Below are 15,345 nucleotides of genomic sequence, written 5' to 3' on the forward strand. Positions count from 1 at the left end.
GAAAAGTTCTAAGATTCTGTAAGAAGTTTTCAGTTAATGACATTCTACATTTTCTTACATACAACTTTACCTCAAGTGACACATCCGAGATTACACATTGATAGTAGAGAGTGGTTACTAATCCAAAAGAAAAAAAAAACATAATAAATACCCCAACACCCCCACATCTGGACTTAAATGCGGTATTACTAGAGTTTTTAAATGTAATAAACCACAGAATGGGTGCTCTGGCATAAAACCAGAATTCTAGGTGGTAGAAAGTAAGTGCTCTTTTACCATAGACTTTGTTTCATACACAGACATAGGAATCTGCAGAAGTGCCATTTGACTGAAACACAGTGGAGCAGGGAAAGCAAAGTCAGTCTCTAACCTCCAATAACCAAAGAAACCTAATTTAATTTTGAAACAAAAGGAACTAAATTTATCATTCTAAGACAGCCCTAGGATGTCCAAGCATGAAATGGAAGAAAAGGAGTTGCCAAAGACATGCAGAACAAGCTTTTTAAAGTTACCTGGAATCAGGATATTTTGTAAGCGTGGCCAGGCTGCTGGTATACATGTGCCCACCCACATCAATGTGAACTGGTGCGTTGGATTTTGTGAGCTGTGCTGGAGTGGGGATGCCTTGATTGTTCAATGGAGACGCAGGGGATCTAGTGATCAGAGGTCTTGACATATTGGGCCGACTGTCCTGTGAAGAGATAGACCTGGGTTAATGATCTCCTTAAAAACTTCTCAGAAACCCACAGTCTCGAATCAATAGCACTGTCTCAAAGTCTCAGCTTCTGATTTTTAATCGTATTAAAGCATAGACAAATATTTGGCAGTTTTAGAAATCAATCCAGCTCTAAGAGTCTTAATTGGTTACATTTCAAGTAACTGGGGCAAAATGCTGTGCTAAAACCCACAAAGTAGAAATTATGTTCAATAAAACAAGTTCTTCCTGAATGCTGCTTGTGACAGACAATCCATACAAAAAGAAGAAGAAGAAAAAAAGTAATTCTCGTATTTAAGAGCTGATAAAGTCTCTGACAGAAAAAGCTGCAGACAGAAAGACCAAGAACAATTACTATTTTCCTTTAAGAAGACCCCAGGTAGACTTTCTGTTCCTTCCCAAGCCCTCCATCACTGTCGTACAGTCAGAACAGAAATACAAACCCTCAACTCCTCCATCCTGCACACTCTTCTCTCGAATTCCCAATTCACATAGCACGGAAACAGAAGCAGAAACACCTGGACTAGTCAACTGCTCATGGACTGCAGACCACTGGACATCGACAGCCTTTGAGAAAGACATTTTCCATTTAAAAGTTATACGTATGGCGACAGGTGCCCCCGCGTGCCCCGCATAGGCTGCAGGTCTGAGCGACTTCCCAAGGCAGGCGAGCTCCGGGAGCAGCGCGGGAGCCGATGCTTTGCTGATGAAACCAACTTTTAGTCACAAAGGAAGAGTTGTAATGCCAGCAAAGAGCAGCCCCAGCCTGCGTGCGCGGCGGGTGGGGCAGGGCAGGGCGATGTGCTGGAGCCAGTAAGGCAGGCTGCCTTCAAACTTTGGGATTAAAATAGAAATGCATTCGGGAGCAGTTTGGAGACAGCCCCGCTTTCGACTGGAGGAAAAGCTCCCTACCGGGGTGGAATCTTATAGGGATGCCCTGAGAACTAAAAGCCCTTGCAAATTACTAAGTTTTACATTTAAAAGGTAAGCAAAGCAGCGAGAAGTCAGATACACTTCATCACAAAACTCGCTTTGTTCTTTCGACACGTCTTTCGGCTGCAAAAGGTAATGGATTCCTTGTAAACATCTCCACAGAGCTGGGCAGCAAACCTCGCAAGGAGTGGAGCACAGCTGTGAGAGAGAGTTACTGAGTATTCAGACTAGCAAAGTCCACTGCTGAAAACACTTCTCCATTTTTCATGGCTGTTAAAAGACGTAAACCATAAAGGCAACACGAGCCAGGTAAACGTCTAACTGAAATGATTTACAGGCCAACGTTGCACAATAAATCCAAGTAATATGTAACAAAAAGGATCTATAAACCACAAAGTACTTAGCTAATTTTCTTTCATGCGCAAAAACGAGCTTAGGTCACATACTGATAAAAATGAAGGGGATGGAGAAAAATACATAGTTTAGAAGTTGGGGGGAGAGGGGTTGGGTTTCTTCTGTTTCTTTATAAGCAGAAATTAATATAAATCTGCAGAAATACCATGCTTAATCACCACAATTGCTTGAAGAGGCGCCTGCAGCGCAATGAAGACAAGTCCAGACAAAATAAGGTACACACGCTATGCAAAACTAAAGTCTGCTATAAATGCTGTGTGGTACAACCACCACCCAAGATGCTACTGATCTGCAGTATGATATTTAGTAAAATAATGAAGAAAAAATAACAACTGGAAAGGCGAAAGTAAGAAGGCAAGGCGTGATACAAACTGGGGGGAAAAAGAAAGGACGCACTGGACGATTAGCAGGAGGAAAGTAGCGGGTGTGAGAAAGGGAACACATTGCAGTACCTAAAAGCAGACAAACAGTTTGAAAAAATATTAAAAAATAAAATAATCAACAAAGGCTGAGACTAAAACAAAAAACAAATTCTGTAACTTGTATGAGACAGACAGCACGACCTCCCTTTGCTGGATCCTCTCTGGCAGAAAAACACAGCCCTGTTGCAATTTAGCACACTGCAGCACCACCGAGCCTGTAATAGTTTTTCAATTGGACACATTCTCCTGTATACCCTGCCTGGGGCTGCTCAGGAGAAAATGAACAGATTTGCAGGGTTAATATTGCAGTTAGGCTGGGACCTCATTCAGCATAGCTGCGATAGCGCTGGCTGCATGAAAAGGTAGAAGAATGTGCAGTATAAACATCACTGCCAGGATGGGAGGTCAAAGGACTGTGGGCATTTTACAAGGCAAAAAAAAATCCAAACAAAACCATAAGGAAAGGGAACCAGTTTCCAAAAAGGATACTTCACTAAGCTGCCATTTATCCAGTTTACCAAATAAAATTCCCAGGAAATAAAAAAGCTTTATTATAAAACCTTTTGATATCTTATTTCAACCTCCTCTTTTTAAACACTCCCTCTTTAAGTTGCCTGCATTTTTTATGCCTCCAGAAACAATGTCCACCTGCTCAACATTTACATATTAAATACAATAATGCCAACCTTGCTCCAGCTTTAGTTCATGAGGCACATTTTCCTCGACCAAGCAGTTCACTACTGTTTTGGAGACCACTTTGAAATTAGACAATGATGTTTTCTGCTTGCAGTTGCCCCAAAGATATTAAAGTAGAAATGGGATTCAGAGACCCAGTTGCTTAAAAAACAGCTTCTTTTATGTGGCACAACCTCCTAGCACAACTGCAGCACAGAAGACCACCATCCAGCAGGTATGGCATTAAAACCACTCTGACATTTAACAGATCAGAGTTTAACCACTGCTTTAGTTGAATCACTTTATCAGCTCAGCTATGGAAAGGATAACACAGGGGCAAATAGTCTCTGAAGAAATACATGGCTTGCACTGGATTACTGCAAACATGGAAGTGGACAAGCTTAGGTAAAAAGTGGTTAGAACAAGGCACTGCTGATAAATTAAGCTTTGGTACCTAAAGTGATCATACATATAATTCCTCAGAAACAATTACAGGAAGAGAGAAGAGAGTAATAGAAGATAAACTCATTGGGATCCAGAAAGCTATCTAGAACAGCTGATGACACAAGGATCAAAAAGCTCTTTGGAAGCCTTCCTTGCTGTGCTTGGTGTCAGGCAGGTGAGACCTGCACCCAGGAAGGGTTTATAACTCAGCCATGGCTGTTCCCACATGGGACATCACAGAGGCTGTTCACCTGCCTCAGGAACCACACCAACCTAATTCACTAGTGGGACAGAAAGCACAGGTACTGCCTGCACAGGCTGGATGGGCAGCGACCTTCCTGATCTGCCAACAGTCAGTTTTTCCACTTGGTACCTTTTCTTCTTAAACATTTTAAAATCTGCTCAACAAAAAATGAAGTAAGAAGAGGAAATCTCAGGTTTTACAATGCCTGTGGACAAAAATACTTGAAGTATCCTGTAAAACATTGATCCTTATTAGTACTCAGATTTTTTTTTTTCCCCAACAACTTTTTTTAAAAAAAATGAGTTCAGATTTTCAATCAGAATTAATTTATTACTGAAACTATAAAATCAAAAGTGCTAAAATCTGTGTGCTAGGCAGGTTAAAGGCCTTTAGGTAGCATAAAACTTTTCAGTTTTGATTCAGCTCACAAAAACACTGCTCTATTAGAGCAGTTTGGGGCTCTTCTGCTTTCTTGTCAATATTTGAAGGAGTCTTTCAACAGCAAGCAGTTGATATGCCCGAGTCTTCTGAGTATACCTGAATCCGCTTCTCATTTTCTGCTCCAGGCAAGCCCTCCCATAGACTCAACAGAAGCAAAAGCAGCCCTGCCTGAACTCCTCCTCCCTAGGGTTAACAAGATTCCTTAGGATTTAGAAGTCTTTCTACCAAAGGGTATTAAGGACCATGGAGGAGATGGAGGAGAGCTTTCAGATTTGTTTTCCTCTCATTTTCTTCCATACAGTCTTCTCCCCAACTCCACTCAAGAATATCGTTAAAGAATAAGCCTTTATCTGGGTTGAAAAAACAGAATAGCTGTAGGACCAAGATGCTTACCCAAAGAACAACTTAAGAACCATGTCACTCTTCTGGTAGCAAGTGGAAGAAATGAGAGATATCTGAAGAATACAAGATGTTACAATGGGCTAAGTGTACAAAAACCAAAGAAACAGGAGGCTTCCTGCTCTGCTCAAAATATTCCCTCATGTTAGACTGCTATGAATAGTAGTGGTTTCAGAAGTATTATTTACACTTTCTAGTCTTGAGTAAAGTCATTCCAGTTCCCTTCTTAAGCCAGAAACCTTGACAAAACCCATGCCACTACAAGACAGCCGGAGCTCACTCACAGGAGGACTGACATTCAAGTACAAAACACCTACTTGACTCACAGGACTGTGGGGATAATTTTAGGTTGCAGGTTCAGGCATTGCTGGTTAGGTTTATTGTAGCCGACATTTTCCCTTTGAGCCAGCCCAGCTCAAGCAGAAGTTGGTAAATCAAGCTTCTACTAACTAAAGTGATCACTAGTCAATCTGCTGTAGCTCTAGCCTTTGTATCAAATTCTAAAATTATCAGATGCTCCCTGTCACAGCCCAGGCAATTCTTACTGCTGAGAAACTCAAAGTTACACATTTCAAACTCTCTTGCATTTTTCTGGGGGGAGGTGAAAAAAATCTTGTCTTATGTATTCTAGACATTAGAAACAATAATAATGCAGGAGTTTATTACAAAGCATCAAATTTGTCTGTATTCATTAAATTTTTTCACAACAGCAAGCCACAAGGGGCATTTCTCCCTACAAAAGCTTGGTGTGCAGGAACAGCTGGCAAGAGCAGTTAGCACACCCACATTAGCCATCTCCAGTAGAAAAGTCTCTTCTGAACACATGCACTATATGGAGAATGAACCCAAACATTGAACAGATTTTGGAAGCTGGAGACACAAATCCCTTTTCTTTCAGTGTAAAGCAGGAATCATTGAAATGTCATGGACAGCTATGCACCTGTCTCTAAGAAATAGCAGGCTGATGCTTGGGGGTGCTTGTGGCAGGTGGGAAAGCCCAGTTCAAGTCCCTCATCCAAACCAGGAACATTAGGACTACTCAAGATTTAGTTCCTGTATAAGTGTCCCCATTCTGACGGCGACTTTTTCAAAACAAACATTTCATTAAAGATTAAAAAAAGAAATCATGATCATGTCTCACCACAATGCTTAAACAAGTACCCCCCACTCTTTCCAATTAAGCAAAAACAGTTGCCACAACAAAGAGGCTGGAGAAAGCATTTATTCCACATAAACAATATCAGTACAGCACAAACAGCACTTCTGGAAGGTGTAGCAAGCATGCAGAGATAGAGAGCTATGTGCCCAGGAAGCCCATGTGCTTGTTCTGCTGGAAGGGGAAAGTTCCACCCTGAGCACCTCTTTGGGCTAGTGATATCCTCACACTGAATCCTCTGGCTATGGCCATGATATGCTGCATCCATAGATGACACTGAGTTATGCTGGCCCATCAGACAGAGTCCTGCAAGGTGGTCAAAGACAACCATGTGCACATTTTGGTCTCTTAAGGCATGCCAGCACATGCCATCTTCATCTTTGCTCTAAAGAGCCCAGAAGCACAAAGAAGTTGCCCAGATCTTTGACAAAAAGTCTTTACATGTGAGCACATCCATGCCCTGTCTTCTGCATCTTCACCCTTACACCGATGGCCAGTAGCTCTCTGAGGAGACGGCTGGACTGTACTGGTGCCACTGGGTCTACAAAACAAAGAAATAGCGCATTGTTTTCCCCAGCAAAAATATGCTGATTGCACTGTCATGTTTTGCTTTTCATCAGTATAATCCGAGAGCTCTTTCCCTCACAGCTGCAAGCTTTAGGATGCTGACGCTGAACATTACGAATTATGTTTATAAAGCAAAACTCCAAAACAATTGTGTTTGAGTGGCTCATGAGAAAAAGGCCTAAAACACTATCAGCTGCAATTCAGTGCCACAGTCAGCTGAGACAGCAGGTCCCCTAAGACTCAGTGGTAGTACAGGAATTATTATTTTAGACCTTTGGAGAAAAAACCTCATTTTAAATCTGGAATGTCTGACAAGATGTGACAGAAGGTCAAATCATCCTATGCAAGGCAGTCAAATGCAACAGAGAGCTTGAGAAGTAGGAAGGTTTTCTTGAGATGCCGAGGCACCCAAGAGGAGCAGAAGACCTACTACTATACCAAGCAGCTGCTCACTCCTCCCACCACCAGTGCCGTGTTTGCAGCACTTAGTACTATTTTCAGAATTACACGCAGCAATGCAATTTAGAAAGGTGGATGCCACAAGGCTGCCCGAGAAGGGGACGGAGATACCCAGAGGGGTCTAACATAGCCAGTGGCTATAGCAGTAGTGACTGGAGCACTTACCTGACAAGACAATTTTCACTGCTACATCCTCCTTGTCCCAGAGGCACTGGTGGAGCACCAATCCAGCTCCTCCAAACGAGGGTCCTTTGGCTCCATATCCTGCACGGTGGCTGCTCACAGCCTCCTCCTCCTCAAGATGCCAGCGCTGCTGAGCACGTACACCTGCTCAGTGCTGCGGCTGCTGGGGAGACTGTGGTTGCATTTCCTTGGTAAAATGAGCCTTGCTGGGATTTCATCAGAGCTGATCAGGACCTAGAATAAATGCCACAAGTGCAGAGAACCAAATGCAAGGTAAAGGCCTGAGGGAAGCAAGGTATTCGTGCTGGGCAGAGAGAGCTGCCTACCTGGAGAGGCAGGACAGTTAAAAATGCTCTTGGACAACACCTTGAAGACACTTTGAGAATGCCAGTGCCTGGTAGCTGAGCCTGCAGCAACACAACTAACTTCAGCAGAACAACCGTAACCACACCTTCATCAGAAACTGGCCACTGAGACCTTAAGAAAAATCTCAAATTAACTGTAAAAAAATGATTTAGGAGTAAGTCAGGAGTCAAATGATAACCTGCACTTATACCAGTATGGCAGTAAGTCCAAAAGATGGAGAAGGTCAGATTCAGGAGAACAGGATGTATCTTCGCAACTGCTTATAAGCTTCTCTGAAAATTCCCATAAGTCTTGAAACTGAATAATAATAAGGAAAGGTCTAGTACCTACTTCAAGATATTCTACAAATTTGTACTCTCTATGGAGGATTAACTTAGCCCCTTGCTTGTTTGGGTAAGCAGTGCTGAGGCCAGTGAAATGCTTTCATATATTACATTCAGGCCCTGTAAGTAAAGCTCTGTTCTTCTGCGTTGCCTGCCCCTTTCTTGCTGTGTGCACCCTCTACGCTTTGGTCAAGCAAGTGGTAAATGTGGCTGGCACAGCACGTGACTTAAACCCATAATGCAAGCAGGACCTTCACCATATATCCAATCCATTACACCATTAAAAAAAAAAACAACCCACAAATAACTTGGAGGTCCAGCCCAGATTCACTACCCCCCAAACACACACTTCCACTCGCCGCTTTGGCTTTCATAATGGAAGTAGGTGATTCTTACGGTCTTCAGACGTGATGATTTGATTCTTGCTCAGTAAAAGCAGCCATTTAATTTACAAGCAAAACTGGATTTGAAAGCTGTTCTCAATTACTGCACAAGCACACCACTGCCCACCTGACACTGTATAATCACAGGGTGTTTACCCCAGGATGCAGGAGGCAAAAACATCCCCTAACCATGCTGGAGGACACAGTGTTTAGAAGCAGGAGGACTTTGGACCAAAGGTCAACAGACCTGCTGTGCTGCTTCCAATGGTGTCCTATATGATAGGGGCTGACTGGATACTTGGCATTTCAGGACACTTGCTCCACCAGGAGCTTGTCTGTTCTGCACCAGCTTCTAGTCAAACTAGCAATAAAATTGTGACTGAAACAAAGCTTAACTCCCCAGCCTGAGCCTTCTCTAACTGGTACATGCCCAGCTCAAAGTTCTTCATGAGGTGTACAGCAAAGCACCTCAGTGACCTTCGCTCAGCCTTCTTCGTTTTCACAGGCAAAAGGGGAATCCTGCAAATACTGCAGAAACTATTACAAGCCAGTAAGTGCCAAGAGATCCCTCAGTCTCAGCAGAGAAAGACTGCAGTCACTGTGGACTCCTTTTTTAAAAGAAAAAAAAAAAAAAAGGGGGGAGGGAAACACTATTAAAAAGATGAGCAGTCCCTGGGAAAGAGGCTGCCAGGTCTGAAAAGCCTTTAGCAGCCTGGCAGCCCTGCCCACAACACTACAGCTGATACAGAAGTCTTTGCTTCTGCTGCCCTGAGGACAGTTTCATTTACTTTCCTTTAAACCTGGAAAATAGGTCGCTTTTCTTCTCCTACCTCTATCAAACCTCAGGTACCAGAGACAACATGAATTTACCTGTTCTTCATAGGAAAGTGAACACACCAAAGGGAAAGTTTCACCTTTTGGCAAACGACAGAGATGACAGACGAGCTCTCCTTTGTACAAGGCTTCATCCACTCCAGCAAGCACCATTGATCCTAACACCTTGGACCACTCCATCCTGGATGCAAGAGGTGTGGCCTGACATCACCTTTGCAGGTAACATACCTATGCACTCTGGGGCTCCATCCAGAGTCCTAACCTCCTTCCTGAAAGAGGCAGCTGCTCAGGCAGCTCTCCCATCTCTGGGAACAGCTCCTGCTGCCTCCATGAGGGACTGAGATCTCCCAGCTCCTCTCCTGCACCAGTAAAGACAGGCATGCAACATCCACCTCCTCCCCATGCAAATACTTGGGGTTTGGACCAGGAACAGACCCCGCCATGGGAAGGGATAGGGCAGCTCTGAACACTGGCAACCATCTTCCAGCTGCTCCCAGGTGGACGCCTTGTAGGTTGAGATATATTAATAATGTAATTTTCAGTCAGACATCTCACTCAAGGGTTGTTGTCTTTTATCCACTTCTAGCAGGCACTCTGTGCATATTTTGTGAGAGTCTTTACATAAGAAAAGGACAAGAAAAAAAATACTCCCTCCTGGGTTTAGAAGGAAAGGACTTCTGTTTGCCAGAACCATGCTGGTACATTTGAATGCAAAGTTAAACAAATCCTTAAAGACAGCGTCAAATTTTGAGTGGGAAAGAAACCAACTGGTTACGTTCTTCTCGGACTGAGTTTGCAATTTGTCCGATAATCTTCTAGTGAGAAGCAACACCAAAAAACAAGCATTGCTAAAATTTGTCTGTTCTGTTTACAAGTTAAGATCCTATCAGTAGTACATGAATAAAGATTAACATCTTGAATTGCAGTCATATCTGAAGATTTTAAAGAACCATAAAAATGCAGACTTCAGTGGGATAACTGGAAGATCATAATAAACTGTCAGAATTTGAGAAATGTGTTTTTCTTCTTTAGATTTGACTCTCAAACTGAACAAAAATAAGTCTGTACTGCCTTATTTGAAGTTAATTTACACTCCAGTATGAATAGCACCTGCCCTTGGGTATGTTCCAGAAGAACGTCTACCTTTCCACAAAGAGAGGCTTACTCCCATTGTAAAATTTCCAGAGGCACATTAGATGTCTGTTCCCCCTGCAGCAATTTCACCCTTAGAAGTAGAAGGAACGCTGCCAGTTACAGCCTGTGCTGAGGAAACATGAGTTATAATTTTACCCTGGGAAAATTGCTGAACTGGGAGCTTCTGGTGTGGCATAGGTCTTGCCTTCGCAATCCAATGGTTCTTTTGATTCAGAGAGGCTTTGAAAGGGTGGTGATGAAAAACATAGCCTCTCCCTTTGAATCAGCCTGCTTTCCTTTGCACTTTTAAAATTTGGTTTATTAATTTGCCTAGGAGCAGAAAGAGATAAAACTGACCCATCTAGAGAAGATGCATTTTCGGACGTACCAACAGAACATGATCTACTTCAGACTGACCATCCAAAGAACGAGAAACCCACCTTCAGACTATCTCTAGAATTTTTATGTGGAATCACCTTACCAAGCTTAAGAAAAACACAATAAAGCCTCTATTAGCTCCTCCTGCCATATGAAGAGGGAAAAGGGACAATTTATAAGGATCCAATAAAACCCTGTCTTCAAAATGCTCTAACGCAAAAGAGCTCTAACCACTCTCCAGATGTTTCTTGCAGCAACCAATAATAAAATATTCTCAGACAGAATCATAAGTTTGAAGACATTGTGTCCACTTAGTAATTATGAGACTAGACAATAAAACAGATAGACAGCTTCATCTATAACCTAACTGCAGAAAAAAACCCCAACACAACAGGGATTGAAAGCCATACATTTGTAATTATCTAATTTATGATGACAATGTAAACAGAACTGCAATTTTAACAGTTACAATTCAGGCTGGTATAGAATTAGAAATACAGTACGAAATTGTAGTCTTAAATCATTCATCCGTCGCTCCCAGCGATGCAACATTATGGGCAAAAAGGACCAACTTTTAGGAGCTCTGTGTCATCACTGGGTTTTCCTCCTTCTCTCTCCCATCCACTTCCCCTCCCAGCAAGTTTCCATAGTTGAACTTAGAAAAGCAACGACCTTACCTCAGAAAAATTTAATCTATTGATACTCCACCACAGGGACAGAGACTGCCAGGAGGGATAACAGCACAAGGAAAGGGTAAAAGCTGAACTTACTGAAATGACAGGCTTTTTGGAAGTCCTTGTTAAGACAGACTGCAATAGGGAGCGTTTACTTGGCTCTGCCACTATCCCATGCATTTCCAGGCTGGCTGGGACTTTTTCCTCTCTTCTTGTAACTCCCATTAAAATTATCAGCCTACAGATTTCATAACAAGCAGGAAAGTGAAAAAGCCCAAGCACTATCACAAGAAAAATCGTATTATCATTAGCTATTTCAAAATGCACACGGGTTACTTAACACCCCAGGACAGGCAGCATAACACCGCACAGGTACATCTGGTGCAGGGACAGGGAACAGCCTCCTGCTAAAAATACACATATGAGGCAGCACGCAACGACAGGGGCCTCCCCAGAGCTCTGGAAATGGGCTATCCATGTGGCACATGGGACCTGAACCGAAAACCATCAGTGACCCAGATACTTTCCTATCCTTGCCCCATACTAAAATCTGTCCATCTTTGGATTTTAAATCCCTCGGAGGAGTAGGTATGCTTTTTGGTGGCTGGTAGGAAGTGGCCAAAGTCCTGAACTAAGTTAAACATAGCTGTGGTTAAATTAAAAAGGTTCCTTCAATGCAGTAGCCCGAGCTTGTTTTATATCTTTTCTGGTGCTTAAAGTTAGGAAAACATTTAGTGACAAAGCGAGAAAAGATAGGCATATGACTGAGGGTCAACCAACTATTTTTTTCTTAAGTGTGGAGGGCAGAATTTGAGGAAAGAACACAAAAGTCTGCTCTGGAAGGCAAGCAGAGTGGTTGGCAAGATGACAACCATATGGCATATGAACAAAGCATATTTTAGATTTGGTTCATTTGCTTCCATTATGTGTAAAAGATACTTCAGGATGCAAGGCTAAGAAATACAATTTTGATTATTATTGTTTTCAGACCTGTAGGGATTTGTCCAAGTAGTCATTGTAGCTTGTATGATGAAAATATCAATTTGGCAGCTAATTTTAGCATTTTTTGCCCACAAGGGTGGATTAAGCCTGAATCCATATAACCATGTGCTATATGCTAACAGAAACCATCATTGCCATCACCAACCTCAAGAAGCAGCAATCTACTATCTAGTTGTAGACAGAACCCTGCTAACTACCTCAGCAAACTCTTAATTTTATAATAAAAGGCTTTTACTTGACCTGACACCACAACCACACTTACAACCTTTGAAGAGTAGATGAACTTTTCTACAATAAACATTTCTTTGGACAGTGTGCCCTGCTCCTAAATCTGTGTTTGTGCTTCTCTGGTCATTACTAACATGCAAAGCATCAGAGCTTGGACAACAAAAGGATATGAAAATGTTTAAAGAAGCAGAAAATACTATGCTGGTCAATCAACATGACATGCCTATCTCACTTGCTCTAGCTATTTGCTTTTTTTGCTTCCATAGTACAATACATTAATAAAATAAAATAAATTGAAAAGCAAGAAATAAATTCACATTCCCATAAACCAACAGGACATACAGCTGTGTTATGAAGCCAGTAACAAAGAAGAATCATATAATTAGATGATTCTGAGATACAGCTCAAAATCAAAAACATGAATGGCAGCTTCACTAAGAAAATGAAAGCTAAACAAAATACATAGCTATCTTATTTTTGAAACATAGAAGTTAAGTGAGATGACATAGGTCATCCACATCTGGACCAGCCACCGTGGGGCAAGCATTTAGGTATGAAATCTCCCTTTTGGTAGTCTGTGTAATGGAGCTCTTGGAGAAGCTGGTCCTTGCCAAGAGGCTCAGCTAATTTCACTACTGATGAGGGGATAAGCTTTATACTAAATTATCCTCATTCAAAATAATACCTGAAGAAATATTTTGTTGGGTTGGTGGGAAAGGGGGGAAAGACGTCATCTAACTAAAGCCTGCTGAATATCTGGAATGGTCATAACCAGTAAGATCATGCTGGTAAGTGGAAATGTTCTCTAGAGCCAAACTGACAACTCTGAACTACACCTGGCTTCTGTAATAGAGAAAAAACAAGTTTAAAGAAGTATCAAGACTACAAGATCTGGAAGTATATATATACATATATATAAACATCTTTAAAAGAGCAGTTTGAGTATCAAAAGTATAAGATGGTGTAAGGTAGAGAAAACCATCAACTACAATGAAATAGTTTTTTTTAATTACATGCAAAAATCCCACCACATTCCAATAGAGACCTGAAAAGTGGAAGAAACCACGACAAGAGAAGGAACTGACAGGTAAAGGAGCAGATAAAGGGACAATCGTATACAGCAACACATCTGGAGTCTTTAAAAGAGCAATTCCAGCTAAAGTCTGGGAGACAGTATCTGCAAAGGATTTTACCTGGGACCAGGTAAAGTTTGAGGGAAACATCAGGAAGGCCTTGCAGCTTTTGTCTTACTTGTCTCTGTTTCACTTGATACACGTCTCCTGGCCACAGGAGCAGTGCAGGAAGCCATCAGCTCCCTCCCAGTCCTGGAAGGGGAGGAAAGCAGAGAGGCTGCAGCACTACTGTTCCTGCAAGAGGCAAGGAAAGGAGGCAACGGAGATGCAAAATGCACGCTGGGAGTGGGAAACCAAAGCATCCTCCATCAGAACAACAAAGATCTGCAAAAAAACAAAAGCGCAGGCAGAAGAAGGAGAAGGAATTTAATCAGTAAGAGTGGGAAGAAGGGTGGTGAAATAAAGAAAAAAAACAACAAACATTATAGTTGACAGGCTTTGGTCTCCCCTCTGGAACAAACACTTGAAAAGCTTGCCTTCAGGAACAGATGAATTGTAATGTCAGAAATAAAAGTGCATTTGAAACAAACAGGAAAGATTTCAGGGGTCTTGTGATGATCATCTAATAGAGAATAGCAGCAATTAACTTCAGCAACAATGCTTAAATTACAGATTTGTCTCATGGCAGTCACCTTGCATCCCATTACAGACGCACCTGAGTGAGAGCTTGATTTCTGCTGAACACCACCCTGAAGGTGATGAACCAAAGGGGAATACTGGAGAGAGGTTTTCTGGGGTGCCGTGGAGGGATGCATGGCAAGATTGTTTTGTTTTTCAGCAGAAACACTAAACCTCATTATTTCCACGCGTGCTGCCTTGCACAACAAACAGAGCTTCAACTCAGAAGAACAACGGTTGAGGATGTGTGTGTGCCTCATTCCACATATTTGACAAGCAGTGTGGAATGAGGTGTGGCGAGTGGAATTTGTAACTCCAGCCGTGGCTAGGAGAGGTGGCTGGATGCCAACCACACCACAAAGGTCTCATCATCTAAACTTCAAGTCCAGTCCTGAGGATCCCGACAATTTCTCAAATTGAGGTGTGCCACAGATATGGGAACAAATACATATACATATTCCAGCCATAGGGTTTGATAGCCACAGGAGTCTAACGTGCCACACACTTGCTTTAACAAAACCTTTTAACCCTTCTCACAGTGACAAGCCTTACAAAGTGCTCAGCACCAAGTAGCTTCACCAAGAATAATACGCTCCTGCCAAGAGCAACTTCACTTGACCAGAAGTAAGTCTGGAAGTTTCTAGGATGCTGATGCTGTGGTAAATGATGGAAGTCATGTAGCAAAAAGGTTGGAGGCTCATCTAGTTGGGCCACAACAAAGCAAACCAGGAGACTGATCTGGGACTAAGAAACTCAGAAGAAATCCAAATGCATGGCTGAGCTTAAGCAGTAGCAGTTACATTAGAAATGGTTTTAAACACAAAAAGGGAACTGAAGACAACCACATAAACTCTAGTACTCCAGTGCAAATTAGAATCAACGATGATGATTGATTTTTATAAAGGGTCTAACGATACAATGCAAACTAATTCCTCCCATCTCAAGCCTGGCACTATTTGGTTTATTTGATACAAAAAAATCCCGAGTGCATTTTTTTCTTCCTCCCGTTCTGGTTCTTTTGCCATGCTGATGCTTGTTTGCATTACATCTATTTTGAGCTAAATTAAATAGGAGAAGCAGAGTTTTGATTCAGTAGTAGCAATAAATGGGGTTAGCCTGGCATTGATCTGTGTAAAGGGGCCAAAGCTAGGACTGCCAGAAGCAAAATGTGGTCAGTGAACTCTACAGCACCAAGAGTGACCCTGCAGCTGAATTCCTAG

The 15,345-nt window shown here is 42.2% G+C and overlaps 2 protein-coding genes across 3 annotated transcripts in view; both read right to left on the bottom strand.

Moving 5' to 3' along the window:
• Nucleotides 1-15,345, bottom strand: part of LOC127381925 (BTB/POZ domain-containing protein KCTD1) — a 103,897-nt gene that overhangs the window by 34,390 nt on the left and 54,162 nt on the right. For both annotated transcript variants that reach the window (XM_051612923.1, XM_051612924.1), the window contains exon 2: nucleotides 513-691. In XM_051612923.1, coding sequence (XP_051468883.1) covers nucleotides 513-676 — 164 coding nt within the window. In that variant the 5' untranslated portion in view covers nucleotides 677-691. The remainder of the gene's footprint in view (nucleotides 1-512; nucleotides 692-15,345) is intronic.
• LOC127380798 (uncharacterized) overlaps nucleotides 5,901-15,345 on the bottom strand; it is a 28,733-nt gene continuing 19,288 nt past the window's right edge. The window contains exons 2-3 of the mRNA XM_051610279.1: nucleotides 7,035-7,286; nucleotides 5,901-6,384 (exon numbers count right to left, since the gene is read on the bottom strand). Coding sequence (XP_051466239.1) covers nucleotides 7,149-7,286 — 138 coding nt within the window. The 3' untranslated portion in view covers nucleotides 5,901-6,384; nucleotides 7,035-7,148. The remainder of the gene's footprint in view (nucleotides 6,385-7,034; nucleotides 7,287-15,345) is intronic.

The sequence above is a fragment of the Apus apus genome, chromosome 2 (assembly GCF_020740795.1).
Source record: "Apus apus isolate bApuApu2 chromosome 2, bApuApu2.pri.cur, whole genome shotgun sequence".
In the NCBI taxonomy this organism is placed as follows: domain Eukaryota; kingdom Metazoa; phylum Chordata; class Aves; order Apodiformes; family Apodidae; genus Apus; species Apus apus.